This window comes from Thamnophis elegans, chromosome 4 (assembly GCF_009769535.1).
Source record: "Thamnophis elegans isolate rThaEle1 chromosome 4, rThaEle1.pri, whole genome shotgun sequence".
Lineage (NCBI taxonomy): Eukaryota > Metazoa > Chordata > Lepidosauria > Squamata > Colubridae > Thamnophis > Thamnophis elegans.
This window is the reverse complement of record NC_045544.1, coordinates 133,522,047-133,538,244: the sequence shown is the minus strand read 5'-3', so window position 1 is coordinate 133,538,244 and position 16,198 is coordinate 133,522,047. Positions and strand designations below refer to the sequence as shown.

Here is a 16,198-nt window from a genome sequence, read left to right as displayed (position 1 = left end):
ATTATTGTCGGGACAAGGAGTCTGCTTCCTGCTCTCGGGAAGCCTCAGTCAGAACAATCACATGAATAATAATAGCAGTGGACTTATATACCGCTTCATAGGCCTTTCAGGCCTCTCTAAGCGGTTTACAGAGAGTCAGCATATTGCCCCCAACAATCTGGGTCCTCATTTTACCCACCTCGGAAGGATGGAAGGCTGAGTCAACCCTGAGCCGGTGAGATTTGAACCGCTGACCTGCTGATCTAGCAGTAGCCTGCAGTGCTGCATTTAACCACTGCGCCACCTTGGCTCTGAAATGTGCCAAATGTGCGGCTGCTGCAACCGTTGTAAGTTTGAGGATTAGTTCTAAGTCATTTCCCCCCCCCCCCTGCATTGTTGTAACTTCAAACAGTCACTAAATTAATGTATGTTGTGGAAACCTTCCCCCCCCCCCTCTAATTTCTATAACTGCCCATCTCCTATATGTGACTAGGCAGCTCCAGGCCACCAAAAATCACACAACAAAAACAATTTCGCTTGCAAAACAATTCAGGAATGAAAACTAAAGTAGAAACGGAGCGAAACTTAGAGGGAGACACTTGCCCTCTGCCTTAGTGTCTTGTTTTTCCAAACCAAGGACAAGATGTCTCTTTGGAGAGGAGCAACCTAGAACTAAGGAGTAAGTTTCTTGACAGAATAATTATTAATCGGTGGAATGACTGGCCTCCAGATATTGTGGGTGCTTCAACACTGGGAGTTTTTAAGAAGAAATTAGACAGCAATTGGTCTGAAATGGCATAGGACTGTGATGGCGAACCGATGGCGCACTTGCCGGAAGTGTCCCGCAGAGCCATCTCTCCGGGCACGCAAGCCGTAGCCCACTGCTCTTCCGGATTCCGGCGCTGATCTTCATGTGCACGGAAGCACCGGAAACTGGAAGAGAAGCCGTCCGATGCGCGTGCCGGGAAAATGATACTCCGGTTTCCAGCACACACATGTGCACAGCCAGCTGGTATTCCCGCATGCCTGCATGCCAGAAATTGGGAGACTAGGTGGCCAGTGCGCATGCACGCTCCCGGAAACCGGAAGATCATCTTCCCAGAACGCACATGCGCACCGGGTAGCTGCTGTTCCGGTTTCCACAGCACGCATGGCACCGTCCAGCTGCTCTTCACATGTGCATGCGCGCCAGAAATCGGAAGACCAGGTGGCCAGTGTGGATGCACTTGCAGGAAACTGGAAGATCAATTTCCCAGCGTGCACAAGCGCACTGGGCAGCTGCTCTTCTGGTTTCTGGCACGCGCGTGTGCCAGAGGTGGGTACCTATCGGTTCGGACCGGTTCGACCAAGTAAGTAGTAGCGCGGCAAGCCACGCCCCCGAACTGGTTCTCTGTGGTGCCATAGGCGCCACCATCTTGTTTTCTACTTCTACGTATGCGCAGAAGCATTTTTTAGTACCGCACCTGCACGCATAGTGCGTAACAAGTGCACCCACAGCGCCCCTAAGCAAATCAGCAGTAGCAGCAGCCGGAACCCACCCTTGATGCCCGCAAATGCGCACACACCTGTTTCAGCACTAGGGTTTCCTGCCTGAGCAGGGGGTTGGACTAGAAGACCTCCAAGGTCCCTTCCAACTCTGTTATTTGTTACTCTGTTTGCCTGCAAAGTTAAAGTCTCTGCATTCATTTTTTCAACCATTCTTTTCAAGCCTGAAAAGCTTTTCCACACCTTCCTTTCCAAACCCACGGAGAAGTTCCAAGGGGCAAGGTAACCAGATAGTCCTTGACTTACAACAGCTCGAAGTTACCACAACGCTGGAAAAAGTGACCTATGACCCCTTTGTCACAGTTACAACCTTTGCAGCATCCCCATGGTCATGCGATCAAACTTCAGAAGCTTGGCAACCGATTCATACTTACGACCGTTGCTGTGTCCCAAGGTCACACGATCCCCTTTTGCGACCTTCGGATGAGCACAGTCGAGGGGGCAAGCCAGAGTCACTTAACGACCGAGTTACTCACTTACCAACCGCAGCAGTTCACTTAAGCAACGGTGGCAAGCAAGGTCGCAAAACGGGGCAAAAGTCACTGAACAAATGCCTCACTTAAGAACCGACAGGTTAGGCTCAATGGTGGTCCTAAGTCGAGGACTACCTGTATCTCTCCCCACCCAAAAAAATGAAGAATAAAAACTACCAGGAATCAATTCTCAAGTTCCGCTAATGTTAATTCCGTCAAGATTTAAAACACAAGTCATCCAAATTTCTAGATCAAAACTGCCCCCCTCAAGCGATCCATCGAAAATCAGATCAGGAAAAAACGTGTCTCGCTAATAATTTATTACCTTTGAAGCATATGATATCTCATGCCTGGACTTTCTTCTCCTTTTGATTCATCCATGCTGCCCGAGAAATGCAAAGATACCTCCAAAGTTTTAGAGACTCGAGCAAGAAGATAACACTCAACGGCAGCTGCTTTAAACTAGTTTTTCATGTTGCCCTCCTTCTCTCCAAATGAGCTGGTTGTTTTTTTCCTTCTTCTAGTTCCTATCAACTGTTTTGCATTTTTAACCTTTGTCCCTTGGCTTATTTTTTTTTTATGCCCATCTCTCTCCCTGCGCACACTCAGCAGCAGCGGGGCAGGGAGGACGCTAGAGGCTGCAGCCGAGAAAGGGAGGGGAAAAAATAATTAAATAAAATACGCACACCAAAGGAAAGATTTGCCAGGGGAATGCTGCTATCACCCATGAAATGCAAGATTTTACTATCTTCCCCCAAGCTGGGCATGCCAAAAAAAAAACAAAAAAACAGAGTACCTTATTCCAGTGTTTCACAACTTTGGCAACTTGAAGATGTCCGGACTTCAACTCCCAGAATTCCCCAGCCAGCATTCACTGGCTGGGGAATTCTGGGAGTTGAAGTCCGGACATCTTCAAGTTGCTAAGGTTGAGAAACACTGCCTTATTCAGGTTTTGTTTTATTTATCAAATTTAGAAAGCTCCCCGGAGAGGTGGGTGGATGAGTAAAAATATTAAAATTAAAAGCAGGATATGAAATTTTTTTTTAAAAAGAGATAATCTTTAGAAAGTAGGTTTTCCAGCTGAATCTGAGTAGAGGATTCAGCTCCAGGCTGCGAGAAATGAATACTGCCAAAAATAAAAAAAAACCCTCAACAACAGTTATTTAAAATATATATATGCTGGAAGATTCGACTTGCTGAAACAGCTGTTAAGACAACTCCCTACCCCACCCCAGAATGAATACATAAATCTGCTGCATTTTTGAGCAATTTGCACAGGCACAAATAGAAGAGGCATTGGGGGTGGGAGAAAACTTATTTTTCGATCAGATCCGAAAGCAATGCACAATCGGTGGGAGTGGGGGGGAGAGAGAGGCACCGACACTGTGATAATTCACTCTCATTTGCCGCAAAGGAAAGGCCAGCTGAATTTGGCACCGAGTAAATGAAGCAAATAAACAAGTTGTGTAATTCCATTCTGCAATTCATGGGAAAACACAAGGGTAGCTGAAAGTCACGTGAAACTTGGTTTTTCAGCAATTTGGGTTTCTACCATCCCCACCCTTCCTTCTCCAAAATGTGGTTTACATTTCTGTGAGTGAAAAGCGATCTCTTCAAAAGTCAATATATCCCAGGACATTCATCCCAAAAGCTGTTAATTGAGGCAGTACAACGGGTGGTCGTAAGTTAATTGCCTCAATTAACTTAACGACCGCCACTGAGCTCAAAATTTCTGCTGCTAAGCGAGGCAGTTGTTAAAAGGGTTTGGTCCCATTTTGCGACTTGTCCTGCGGCGGTGGTTAAGTGAATCACTGCAGTTGTTAAGTTAGTAACACGGTGGTTAATCGAATCTCGCTTCCCCTTTTCCTGTCAGAAGGTCTCAAAAAAAGGATCACATGACTTTGGGACACTGCGACCGTCATAAATATGAGACAGTTGGCAAGGGTTAGAATTTTGATGACACGACCATGAAGAAGCAGCAACGGATGTTAATTGTGAAAAACAGTCATAAGTCACTATTTTCAATGCCATTGTAACTTCCGACGGTCACTAAATGAACTGTTGTAAATTGAGGACTACCTATATTTTAGTGACGATGCTTCTTTTCTTTTTTGTACCATGCCACCTTTCATCCGTAGCATAATTATTTTATCATTTAGTCCGGTAACAGCAATAGCAACACAGGTAGTCCTCGAGTTACGACAAATTTCTGTTGCTAAGTGAGATGCTTGTTAAGTGAGCTTTGCCCCATTTTATGCCCTTTTTTGCCACAGTTGTTAAGTGAATCACTGTGAATAACCCAGTCGAGGTGGCGCAGTGGTTAAATGCAGCACTGCAGGCTACTTCAGCTGACTGCAGTTCTGCAGTTCGGCTGTTCAAATCTCACCGGCTCAGGGTTGACTCAGCCTTCCATCCTTCCGAGGTGGGTAAAATGAGGACCCGGATTGTTGTTGGGGGCGATATGCTGACTCTGTAAACCACTTAGAGAGGGCTGAAAGCCCTATGGAGCGGTATATAAGTCTAACTGCTATTGCTTATTGCTATTGCTAACCCGGTCGTTAAGTGAACCTGGCTTCCCCATTGACTTTGCTTGTCAGAAATTCGCTAAAGGGGAATCACATCATCCCGGGATACTGCCACGGTCGTAAGTATGAACCAGTTGCCAAGCATTCTGAACTTTGATCATGTGACCATGAGGATGTTGCAAAGGTGGTAACCAGTGGTGGGATTCAAATATTTTTACTACCGGTTCTGTGGGCGTGGCTTGGTGGGCGTGGCTTGGTGGGCATAACAGGGGAAGGTTACTGCAAAATCCCCATTTCCTCCCAATCAGCTGGGACTCGGCAGGCAGGGAATAGAAGGGGCAGGGCCAGCCAGAGGTGGTATTTGCCTGTTCTCCGAACTACTCAAAATTTCCGCTACTGGTTCTCCAGAACTGGTCAGAACCTGCTGAATACCACCTCTGGTTGTAACTGTGAAAAACGGTCATGTCACTTTTCTCAGCGCCGTTCAGGGCTGGGTTTCGACCGGATCGCACCGGTCCCTGCGATCCGGTTGGTCGCCGAACCCGGAAGTAAGTAACTTCCGGGAACGGCGAAGCCCCCCCCCCCCGCGCCCGCGCGCGCCCGCACACCCGCGCCCGCTCCTTACCCGGTTTTTTTGAATTTCGCGCTTCCACGCATGCGCAGAACGCCTGCGAGATCCTCCAGGAGCAGCTGGAGCATCGCGCAGACGCTAGTACGCATGCACGCGCGCACGCGATGACGCGCGCGTCACGTGCGTGCGTGCGGACGCCGCATGCGTGCGTGCGCGCGCCGCGTGCGTGCGTGAGGACGCCGCCGGCCTCGTTCCAACCGATCCGGTTGGAACGGGGCGAGAAACCCACCCCTGGCGCCGTTGTAACTTTGGTCACTGAATGAACTGTTGTAAATCAAGGACTATCTGTATTTTAGTCACAGTGCTTGGAGTTCTGTTTTGTTTTTTACACCATGCCACCTTATCATTTAATGCTGTAAAAGTAACAGCAACAGCAATAATACTTAGATTTATAGGCTGCCCCATAGTGATTCTCAACATTGGCAACTTAAAAGGCGGGTGGACTTCAACTCCCAGAATTCCCTCACCAGCCATGCTTTCTTACACCACATAAACTTTCTAAAATGGCTTGGATGCAAAGACACTATAGCAATAGCAGTTAGACTTATATACCGCTTCATAGGGCTTTCAGCCCTCTCTAAGCGGTTTACAGAGTCAGCATATTGCCCCCAACAACAGTCTGGGTCCTCATTTTACCCACCTCGGAAGGATGGAAGGCTGAGTCAACCCTGAGCCGGTGAGATTTGAACAGCCGAACTGCAGAACTGCAGTCAGCTGAAGTAGCCTGCAGTGCTGCATTTAACCACTGCGCCACCTCGGCACTGTCCTGGGTTGATGGATTCCCGAAACTGAACCTTTTCACATGTTCCCCCACCTCGCATTAGAAGTCTGGAAAGATAAAGATAATACTGGCACCACATTTACTACTAACTAGACCAGTGTTTCTCAACCTTGGCGACTTTAAGTCCTGTGGACTTCAACTCCCAGCTGTGCTGGCTGTGGGATTCTGGGAGTTGAAGTCCACAGGACTTAAAGTCGCCAAGGTTGAGAAACACTGAACTGGACCAACAACATGAGGTAAACAATACCCCAATCAAGGAATTACCAACTCAGACAAACAAGCTAGCAGTAAACAACAGTCAAATCAAGGAACCACTGAGAACACTCCGACCAAAACCAACGGGGCAAGCTGCTTGTATATCAACAGAAAACAACTCCACTCTCTTCTAGCACTGAGGACGTTACCTAGTAGGGGGATGAAACGTCCTTGCTCTGACCAAGGCTTCCCAAGAGCAGGAAGCAAACTCCTTGTCCCGACAAAAACCCCTTTTATTCATTGACTGTGAATTCTGCTCATTCACATCCAGCAAAAGTCTTTCAAAGGAGGATTTACAGTCACAGACCTTATCTGGCTTGGAGAGCTGCCAGGCCGATAGCTGCCAAACTTGGCAAGGAGTCTCGGAGAGTCACGAACCAATTAAGTGAACTAATGGTCTCCTGCAAACTCCACTCCTCTTTCGCTCCTTTTTTATTCCCTATGGGAGGGGCCATTCATCGTCCACCTGTGGCCTTACTCCCAAGTCGACCCCTGTTCTTTAGCTGTTCCCTTCGTCTGGCAACTCTGTGCATGCACACACTGGGAACAGGCTCCAGCTGTTCTTCTGCCTCACTGATGTCTGACTCCGAAGGCAGCTGATAACTGGCATACGGCTCTGGTCCCTTCTCTGCCTCCGACACAGAGCCCTCATCAGAGCCTTCCCCAGACTCCAGGACTGGCCCATCTTCCTCCCCAACCTCCTCACTGTCCAAAGCTTGCCAGTTGTTAAGTAAATCACTGCATCACCTGTATACTTAACAGATACTTTGATGCCCATTAAGAGTGTTTTCCAAGCCGGCCTTTTTTTTAAAAAAGAAAAAGAAAAAAAATCTGTTAATGAATCACTGGGAACGGACATCCTCTGAAACGCTTATTTCCAGAATAAGCTTTAATTCTAAGAATGTGTTGGTTCCGCATTAACCTTTCAGAGAGATTCTCAGAATATCAAAAAGGATGGGTGGAATCTGATTGGTCTGAAAGTGAACTTTAAAGTAGATACGTTAAGAGGTCATTAAAAAAAAAGAAGATTAGAATGTTTTGATTTTAGAAATGTTTTTAAAGAAAAGTTTAGTATTTTAAAATGGCTGGGGAAAAAGGGATTTTTTTTTCCATTTCAGGTCAAAGAATTGGAAAGAATACAGTGAATTTCGTTAATATAAATGGTGATATTGTATGAAGATTATTAAGTGCAAGCAGAAATATATACTATTTCCACAGCAAGGAAGATAGAGCAGAAATGGTTAAATTGTTTGCTTTAATCAAAGAGGAGAGAATACTTCATTGTGGTTTTTATTTAGATATTACTTCTGGATTTTTGTGCTTGTGATGGGAAAAAAATGAAACTTTGACATATGTTTTGCCGATTACATAGATTTGTTGTTATAGCAATGGCTAGTTATAGAAAGTAAAGATAAAGGTTCCCCTCACGCATATGTGCTAGTCCAGTGTTTCTCAACCTTGGCAACTTGAAGATGTCCGGACTTCAACTCCCAGAATTCCCCAGCCAGCGAATGCTGGCTGGGGAATTCTGGGAGTTGAAGTCCGGACATCTTCAAGTTGCTAAGGTTGAGAAACACTGTGCTAGTCGTTCCTGACTCTAGGGGGCGGTGCTCATCTCCGTTTCAAAGCCGAAGAGCCAGCGCTGTCCGAAGAGGTCTCTGTGGTTATGTGGCTGGCATGACTAAACGCCGAAGGCGCACGGAACTCTGTTACCTTCCCACCAAAGGTGGTTCCTATTTTTCTACTTGCATTTTTTACGTGCTTTCGAACTGCTAGGTTGGCAGAAGCTGGGACAAATAACAGGAGCTCATTCCATTATGCAGCAGTAGGGATTCGAACTGCCAAAATGCCGACCTTTCTGATTGACAAGCTCAGCGTCTCAGCCACTGAGCCACCGCATCCCTATAGCTCCGTGATGGCGAACCTATAGCACACATGCCACAGGTGGCACACAGAGCCATTTCGGAGGGCGCACCATCTGCTGCCCTGCCAGCTCCAGTGCACATGCGCGTGTTGGCCAGCTGATTTTCGCCCTTGATTTTTGGCTGTTTTTTGCCCCTCCGGAGGCTTCAGGGAAGCTTCCTGAAGCCTCCGGAGGGGGAAAAACAGCCCAATGTGTAAAACAGAAGTCCGGAGGCTTCAGTGAGGCACATCCGTGGGGAGGGGGGGGGGGGTTGTGCATGCATGGGGGAAGGGAATTGCATTATGGGTCCGAGCACACGCATGTGTGACACCCCCCCCCCCCCGCTCCCCACACTTTTGGCACGCCTTGACAAAAAGGTTAGCCATCACTGGCTATAGTGTAGCTAGTTCAGAGATGGGTTCCTACCAGTTCGCACCTATTCAGTAGAACCGGTTCGTCAAATCTACCGAACCATTTAGAAGAGGTTCCACCAGTGGACCCGGAAAGCAGGCCACACCTACAGAAGAGCTTCCAAACTTTTTTGAAACCCACCACTGGTCCTTGGATATGATTATTCTACACTATCATGCTCATGTTTATAAAACTCAGTGCCTCTGTGAAAGGTAAGGATGACTCCTGCGTTTGTGGTGCAATCAGAACATTGCGTGTGTTGAAGTTGTTTTAACGCAAACCAAAGATGCCTTTTAAAAAAGAAGTTTACATCATATTCTTATGCATGCCAGTGCTGTGTGGGGGGTAATTTAAGGTGGTTCTGGCAAGTGTCGTCGGCATCTTCATATCCGGTCACATGGGCGACAAGCCACTCCCATCTGGCCACATGGGCGGCAAGCCACTCCCACAAAGGAGGCCACACCCACAGAGTCGGTTCGAACAATTTTTGAAACCCACCACTGAGCTAGTTATGTACTAATGTGTAAAAGTAAAAAGTTGTCCTACATAGTCACAGGGCAATCCATGCAGGGTATAGATTATTTATTTATTTATTTATTAAATTTGTACCCGCCCCAATCTCTTAAAATGTAATACAGGTGGTCCTTGGCTTATAACAGTCCACTTAGTGACTATTCAAAGTTACAACAGCAACACTGAAAAAAGTGACCTATGACCATTTCTCAAAGTTATGACCTTTGCAGCGTCCCCACGATCACGGGATCAAAATTCAGACGCTGGGCAACTGACTCACATTTATGTCCGTTGCAGTGTCCCCTTTTGCGACCTTCTGACAAGCAAAGTCAATGGGGGAAACCAGATTCCCTTAAAAACCGTGTTAATAACATAACAACTGCAATGATTCACTTAGCAACTGTGGCAACACAGGTCGTAAAATGGAGGGGGGGAATTCACTTAACAAATATCTCACTTGGCAACAGAAATTTTGGGTTCAATTATGATCATAAGTCAAGAAGTACCTGTACAATCATATCATGACCTCTCTTTCCACAGTTTTTAAGTGAATCGCAGGTTGCCGTTGTAACTCATTCACCAAATGAATACGTGTAACTCAAGGACTACCAGTATTTAGGGAAAACTGCAGGCCAGATTATTTTGCAAGCCTTTTTGGGGAGCGGGGAGGAGGGAGTTGGACACAGGGAACCAATTTCTAAACATAATTTAAATTGGAGGAGGAGGAAGAGGATCAGAGGTGGTATTCAGGTAGCAGAAACCGCAGGTGGCCACGCCCACCTGCTCCGGCTCTATGGCATCCCATTTAGGCACCTTTTTTTTTTTTTAGCCAAAGCGCATGCGCGGAAGGCTGAGCGCATGTGTGGACGGGGCGCGTGTGAGCGAAGCTAGCATGGGCTCACGTTTGCAAAACGGTAGGGAAGGGAAGGGGAAAGCACTCCTGAAGAGGATGCTAAAAAGAAGCGAAGGAGATGAGAAAGAAAACAGTATTTTGTTTTTCCCAGCAATTTGGCAGCAACAGGTCCAATTATCTGTGTGGCCCAACAAAAGCAAACAGATTGAGAAAGATGTCCAAGGCTGTGGTCCCCTGGCACACAAAGGTGTATTTCGTGCCATATTTTAGACACACAACAGCTGCGTGTTTTGATGGCACATCCACATCACCTGGGCCTTGCTCCAATTTGGCTGTTTAATCTTCTTATAGCAATAGCAATAGCAGTTAGACTTATATACCGCTTCATAGGGCTTTCAGCCCTCTCTAAGCGGTTTACAGAGTCAGCATATCGCCCCCACAGTCTGGGTCCTCATTTCACCCACCTCGGGAGGATGGAAGGTTGAGTCAACCTTGAGCCGGTGAGATTAGAACCGCTGAACTGCAGATAACAGTCAGCTGAAATGGCCTGCAGTGCTGCACCCTTATAACTTTACAGTGCTTGTCCCAAAGGTGCAACTGGACTTTCTTGTTTTTTTCTTTGAAGACTTTCCTTGAAGACTTTTCGCTTCTCACCCAAGAAGCTTCTTCAGCTCTGAATGGACGGTGGAGGAATGGAAGGATTTATATTCCTTGCAGACAGCTGGTCATTTGCATCCTTTTAGAGAGCTGTTGAGGCCACTTGGAGCTTTATCTGTGTCCTCAGAGTCACCTGAGTAGTTCAAATGGTTCCTGTAGTCTGCAATTATTTTTTTTTGAACCAGGAGCACTACTCAGGTAACCCTGAGGAGGACACAGATAAACCTCCAGGTGGCCTCAACGACTCTCTAAAAGGATGCAAATGAGCAGCTGTCTGCAAGGAATATAAATCCTTCTATTCCCCACTATCCTGTCAGAGCTGAAGAAGCCTCTTGGAGGAGAAGCGAAACGTCTTCAAAAGAAAAAAAAACACCAGAAAGTCCAGTTGCCTCTTGAAAAAACCTTGGGAGAACCATGACCTGGATGGCTGAGAATCTCTACAGATTTTACCATGCTTGGTTACTTCTCATGAAAGGAAGGTAGAGACAAGATGGCTAAGGGAGTATGACTTCCAAGAAAGTTGATTTAAAATATTTTTTTCAAGCATATCCAAAGCAAATTATAGGTACTGTTAAGAATATAATCTAACGGTTGGGTTGGCAATATATAAATCATGTAACAATATTGTAACCTGTTTCTTTAAATCATACTGTAAAATGTGATTGGTTGCTGTTTTCCTCAATCGGCCATAAGAGGGAGCCAGAACAACTGTTAGGTCTCTGTTTCGTTAGATGCTGGGCTGATCTGATCTGAGTGTTTTGGAAGCTGGCTGTTAGAAAGTGCCGAGAGCTATTGTAAGTTTTGCAACTGTAAGCTAACTTTGAGTACTGAACTGATTATATGTTACTGGACTATGTTATTTGGATTATCCCTTAACTGAAAGACATTGATGACTGACTGACTGTCTTATCCGTGTATGACTTGGACTGATGGACTCTGATACCTCTATTTCCACGAAAGCAAAAGCCTACTTAAACTGCAGTGTCTCTGTATGCTGGTTTGTGTGTTCTCCAACACAACTCTCACAAACGCTTCTCTGAACGTACTCACTTTCCCAACGGGGAGCTTACCTAACAGGTACTCCTTGACGTATGGCCACAATTGAGCCCAAAATTTCTGTGATTAAGTAAGACAGTGGTTAAGTGAACGTTGAACCATTTCACCACCTTTTCTTGCCACCATTGTTAAGTGAATCACTGCAGTTGTTAAGTTAGTAAGGCAGTTGATACATGAATTTGGTTACCCACATTGACTTTGCTCGTCAGAAGGTTGTAAAACCAAGGACACTGCAACGGTCATAAATATGAACCAGTTGCCAAACATCCAGATTTTGATCAAGGTACCACGGGGATGTTGCAATGATCGTAAGTGTGCAAATGGTCATAAGTTACTTTTTTCAGTCCCGCTCAGTAGTGGGTTTCAAAAATTGTTCGAACCTACTCTGTGGGTGTGGCCTCTTTTGTGGGAGTGGCTTGCCGCCCATGTGACCGGCTGGGAGTGGCTTGCCACCCATGTGACCGGATATGAAGATGCCGACGACACTTGTCAGAACCACCTTAAATTACTTCACACACAGCACTGGCATGCATAAGAATATGATGTCAACTTGTTTTTTAAAAGGCATCTTTGGTTTGTGTTAAAACAACTTCAACACACGCAATGTTCTGATTGCACCACAAACGCAGTAGTCATCCTTACCTTTCACAGAGGCTCTGAGTTTTATAAATAGGAGCATGATAGTGTAGAATAATCATATCCAAGGACCAGTGTTGGGTTTCAAAAAATTTTGGAGCCTCTTCTGTAGGTGTGGCCTGCTTTCCGGGTTCACTGGTGGAACCTCTTCTAACCGGTTCGGTAGATTTGACGAATCGGTTCTACCAAATAGGTGCGAACTGGTAGAAACCCACCTCTGGTCCCGCTATAACTTCAAAAAGTCACTAAATGAACTGTTGTAAGTTGAGGACAATGGTGAGAGGAACAATATTAAATCAATATGGGTAGTTCTTAACTTATGAAGACAACTGAGTCCAGAATTTGGTTATAAGTCCTTGCGGCTGTAAGTCGAACAACCACTATGACCAGATTCAATTTCACAACTGTTTTTATTATAGTTGTTAGGGAAATCACGGCAGTCATTAAGCAAATCACAAGGTTGTTACTGGCTCAAGGTTGACTCAGCCCTCCCTCCTTCTGAGGTCGGGAAAACGAGGACCCAGATTGTTAGGAGCAATACGCTGATTCTGTAAATAGCAATAGCAATAGCAATAGCAGTTAGACTTATATACCGCTTCATAGGGCTTTCAGCCCTCTCTAAGCGGTTTACAGAGTCAGCATATTGCCCCCAACAACAATCCGGGTCCTCATTTTACCCACCTCGGAAGGATGGAAGACTGAGTCAACCCTGAGCCGGTGAGATTTGAACAGCCGAACTGCAGAACTGCAGTCAGCTGAAGTAGCCTGCAGTGCTGCATTTAACCACTGCTTAGAGAGGGCTATAAAAGCACTATGAGGCTGCATATACCATATTTTTTGGAGTATAAGACGCACCAAGGTTTTGAAGAGGCAAATTAAAAAAAAGGTTTTTGCACTCTGCAAACCTCGCAAAAACGGGCCAGTTTTGGTGTGTTTTTTTTTTTTTTGTTTTAAAGGGCATGCATAGCCTTTAGGAGGCTTGTAGAGTGCTCCTGGGGGGGGGGTGCAAAAACAAGCAAAAAATGGCCCGTTTTTCACTCATTTCTGCCCTTCCCAGCCCCCAGGAACACTCTGCAAGGCTCCTAAAAGCTATGCACGGCCATTTTGGTGAAGGGGACGGGGTTTCGGGAGGCAAAAAATGCTGTATTCAGTGTATAAGATGCACCCAGATTTTCAGCCTCTTTTTTGAGGGAAAAAGGTGTGTCTTATACTCCGAAAAATACGGTAAGTCTAAGTGCTATTGCTAATATGGTGAGGGATGATCAAATATCGGGGACAGATTATTCCAGATTGCAACAACAGAATTGGGTAAGGCAACTTCACACCTTCTGTGGATTGGCCAGCCCAACTCAAGCCTTTCCTTGTGTTTGTGCAACGGTTGTTTGATGTTCCGAAATGCTCACAAAGAGGCAGCTATCTCTCATTGTACAGTACCTTGACTTATAACCATTCATTAGTGACCGAGGTTACAACAGCACTGAAAAAGTGACTTGTGACTGCTTGTCACACTTCTGATGGGTGCAGCATTCCCATGGTCACCTGATCAAAATTCGGACGCTTGGCAACTGACTCATATTTATGACCGTGGCAGTGTCCTGGGATCATGTGATCCCCTTTTGCGACCTTATGACAAGCAAAGTCAATGCGGAAGTCAGATTTACCTAAGAATCGTGTTACTCACTAAACAACTGCAGAAATTCACTTAACAAATGTGGCAAGAAAAAATGGGGCAAAACACTCTTGTTTAGCAACAGAAGTTTTGGGCTCAATTGTGATATAAGTCAGGGAGATGCGGTGGCTCAGTGGCTAAGACAGTGAGCTTGTCGATTGGAAAGGTCGGCAGTTCAGCGGTTCGAATCCCTAGTGCCGCATAGCAGAGTGAGTTCCCGTTACTTGTCTCAGTTTCTGCCAACCTAGCAGTTCGAAAGAACATAAAAAACGCAAGAAGAAAAATAGGGACCACCTTTGGTGGGAAGGTAACAGCATTCCATGCGCCTTCGGCGTTTAGTCATGCCGGCCACCTGACCATGGAGATGTTTGTTTGTTGTTTGTTGTTTATTTTATTTATATGCTGCCCTTTTCCCCCAAAGGGGACTCAGGGCGGCTCACAACTCAACCAAGGGAGGGGGATACAGACAAAAATTAAAGTGACACGCAACAATACATAATTTAAAACACACAACAGTCATACCATTCGAGACGGGGGCAAAAACTCTTTAGCCCCAGGCCTGTTGGAACAGCCAGGTTTTAAGGGCTTTGCGGAAGGCCTGGAGGGTGGTAAGGGTTCGAATCTCCACGGGGAGCTCGTTCCAGAGGGTCGGAGCAGCCACAGAGAAGGCCCTCCTCCGGGTAGTCGCCAGTCGACACTGGCCGGCGGATGAAATTCGGAGGAGGCCTAATCTGTGGGATCTAATCGGTCTAGAGGAGGTAATTGGCAGCAGGCGGTCTCTCAAGAGATGTCTTCAGACAGCGCTGGCTCTTCGGCTTTGAAATGGAGATGAGCACTGCCTCCTAGAATCGGGAACAATTAGCACGTATGTGCGAGGGAAACCTTTACCAGTATAAATGGGGCTTGATTTTGGACCCAGCAAACACTAATTCTTTTTGACTAATGGTCCTTCTTAATTGCTTATTTTATTTTATTTATCATATTTAGGAACTGCCCATCTCTCACACAGAGGGACTCTGTGTTCTTGCTGTAAACCTAGTTAAACTGTTGTGTTCTCAAAGCACCATCGGCAAAGCTTCTAATTCCAAATATTGGCTGGGAGACACATGATGTACAATATATGCAAGAGCAATTAAAATTCTGCAAGAGCCCATCTTTAGAAATGAAGCACTGCATGGCAGCCTTTTCAAGTACCGGGTGCAAAGAACAACAAGAACCCAAGCTGATATAAATTTTAGCAATCTCATGCTCTGTTTCCCACACAACCCCAGGTAGGATTGCCAATGTAAATTTGGAATTTCTTCATCCGAAACTTCACCCTTTTTGACAAAAATCCAGTAAAAATTACTGAGATGGTGAGACTTTGACAATTTTGATTATTAGGGGGGTCTGGAGGCTAAAACATATGAAGAACGGTTGCATGAACTGGGTATGTCTAGTTCCGTGATGGAGAACTGTTATGGCCCAGCAGGAGCCGTTGGAGCTGCCACCAGACCTCAACAGTGAGGGGCTATGAGTCGGCTCTGGAGGACCTAGAAAGGATTCCAACTCCGAGCAGGGCGCAGGGAGACTGGTTGGCCACCAGGTGGCGCTTGAACCTTGGACCAGTGGGGAGGAGACAAGGGGGAGTGATCCAGAAGCCAGCAGTGAGTTGTTCCTGGATGCCCGGAATTGAAGAGCTAATAGGCGTCAGGAACAGTTAAGCAAGTACAGGAGGTAATTGCGCTCAGCTGGTGGTCATTAGGCTTCTCTCCAGACTATAAAAAGACTGCTTGTGCACAGGCCCCTCTTGCAGAAGTCAATGCATTGACTAAAGAGAACTTTTGTAACTAACTTGGCAGGTTGAATTGCTGCCAAGGTTTGTCTGAGTTGCTGCCAAGGTCTTTATCTGTTTGTTATGCTTGGCTTTCAGCCACCGAGGTTTTGGTTTCTTGCTATTAAAGTACATTCTAGTTAAGCTTGTCTTGGCTTTCGTTACTGGACGGAGGAGGGGGTGAGAACAGAGAACCTATGGCAGGTGTGCCACAGGTGGCATGCAGAGCCCACTCTGCGGGCATGCCAGCCGTCTCCCAGCCTAGCTCCACTGCGCATGCACACCTGCCTCCTGCTGGCCAGCTGATTTTGGGATCTATGCCACGCATGGGTGAGACGCGTGTGCACGCGCTGGGAGTGGGGAGGTTGCAGGCACATGTGCAGGGGTGGGGTGAGTGGGGGGGGCAGCGTCCCCCTGTGCCCTGTTTTTGGTCCCAGGAGGCTTCAGGGAAGCCTGTTAGGCCCAAACCAGGTTGTGAGGAGGGTATGGCCTGCCCCA

At 46.4% G+C, this 16,198-nt stretch overlaps 1 protein-coding gene across 4 annotated transcripts in view; it reads right to left on the bottom strand.

Annotated features, from left to right (window-relative positions):
- Window positions 1–16,198, bottom strand: part of ACACA (acetyl-CoA carboxylase alpha) — a 308,466-nt gene that overhangs the window by 263,172 nt on the left and 29,096 nt on the right. Inside the window, exon 1 of one of the 4 annotated variants that reach the window (XM_032214924.1) lies at window positions 2,323–2,548. The exons of the other annotated variants lie outside the window; for them this stretch is intronic. Coding sequence (XP_032070815.1) covers window positions 2,323–2,378 — 56 coding nt within the window. The 5' untranslated portion in view covers window positions 2,379–2,548. Of the gene's footprint in view, window positions 1–2,322; window positions 2,549–16,198 lie in introns of those variants that run through there. 4 annotated transcript variants of the gene reach the window in all.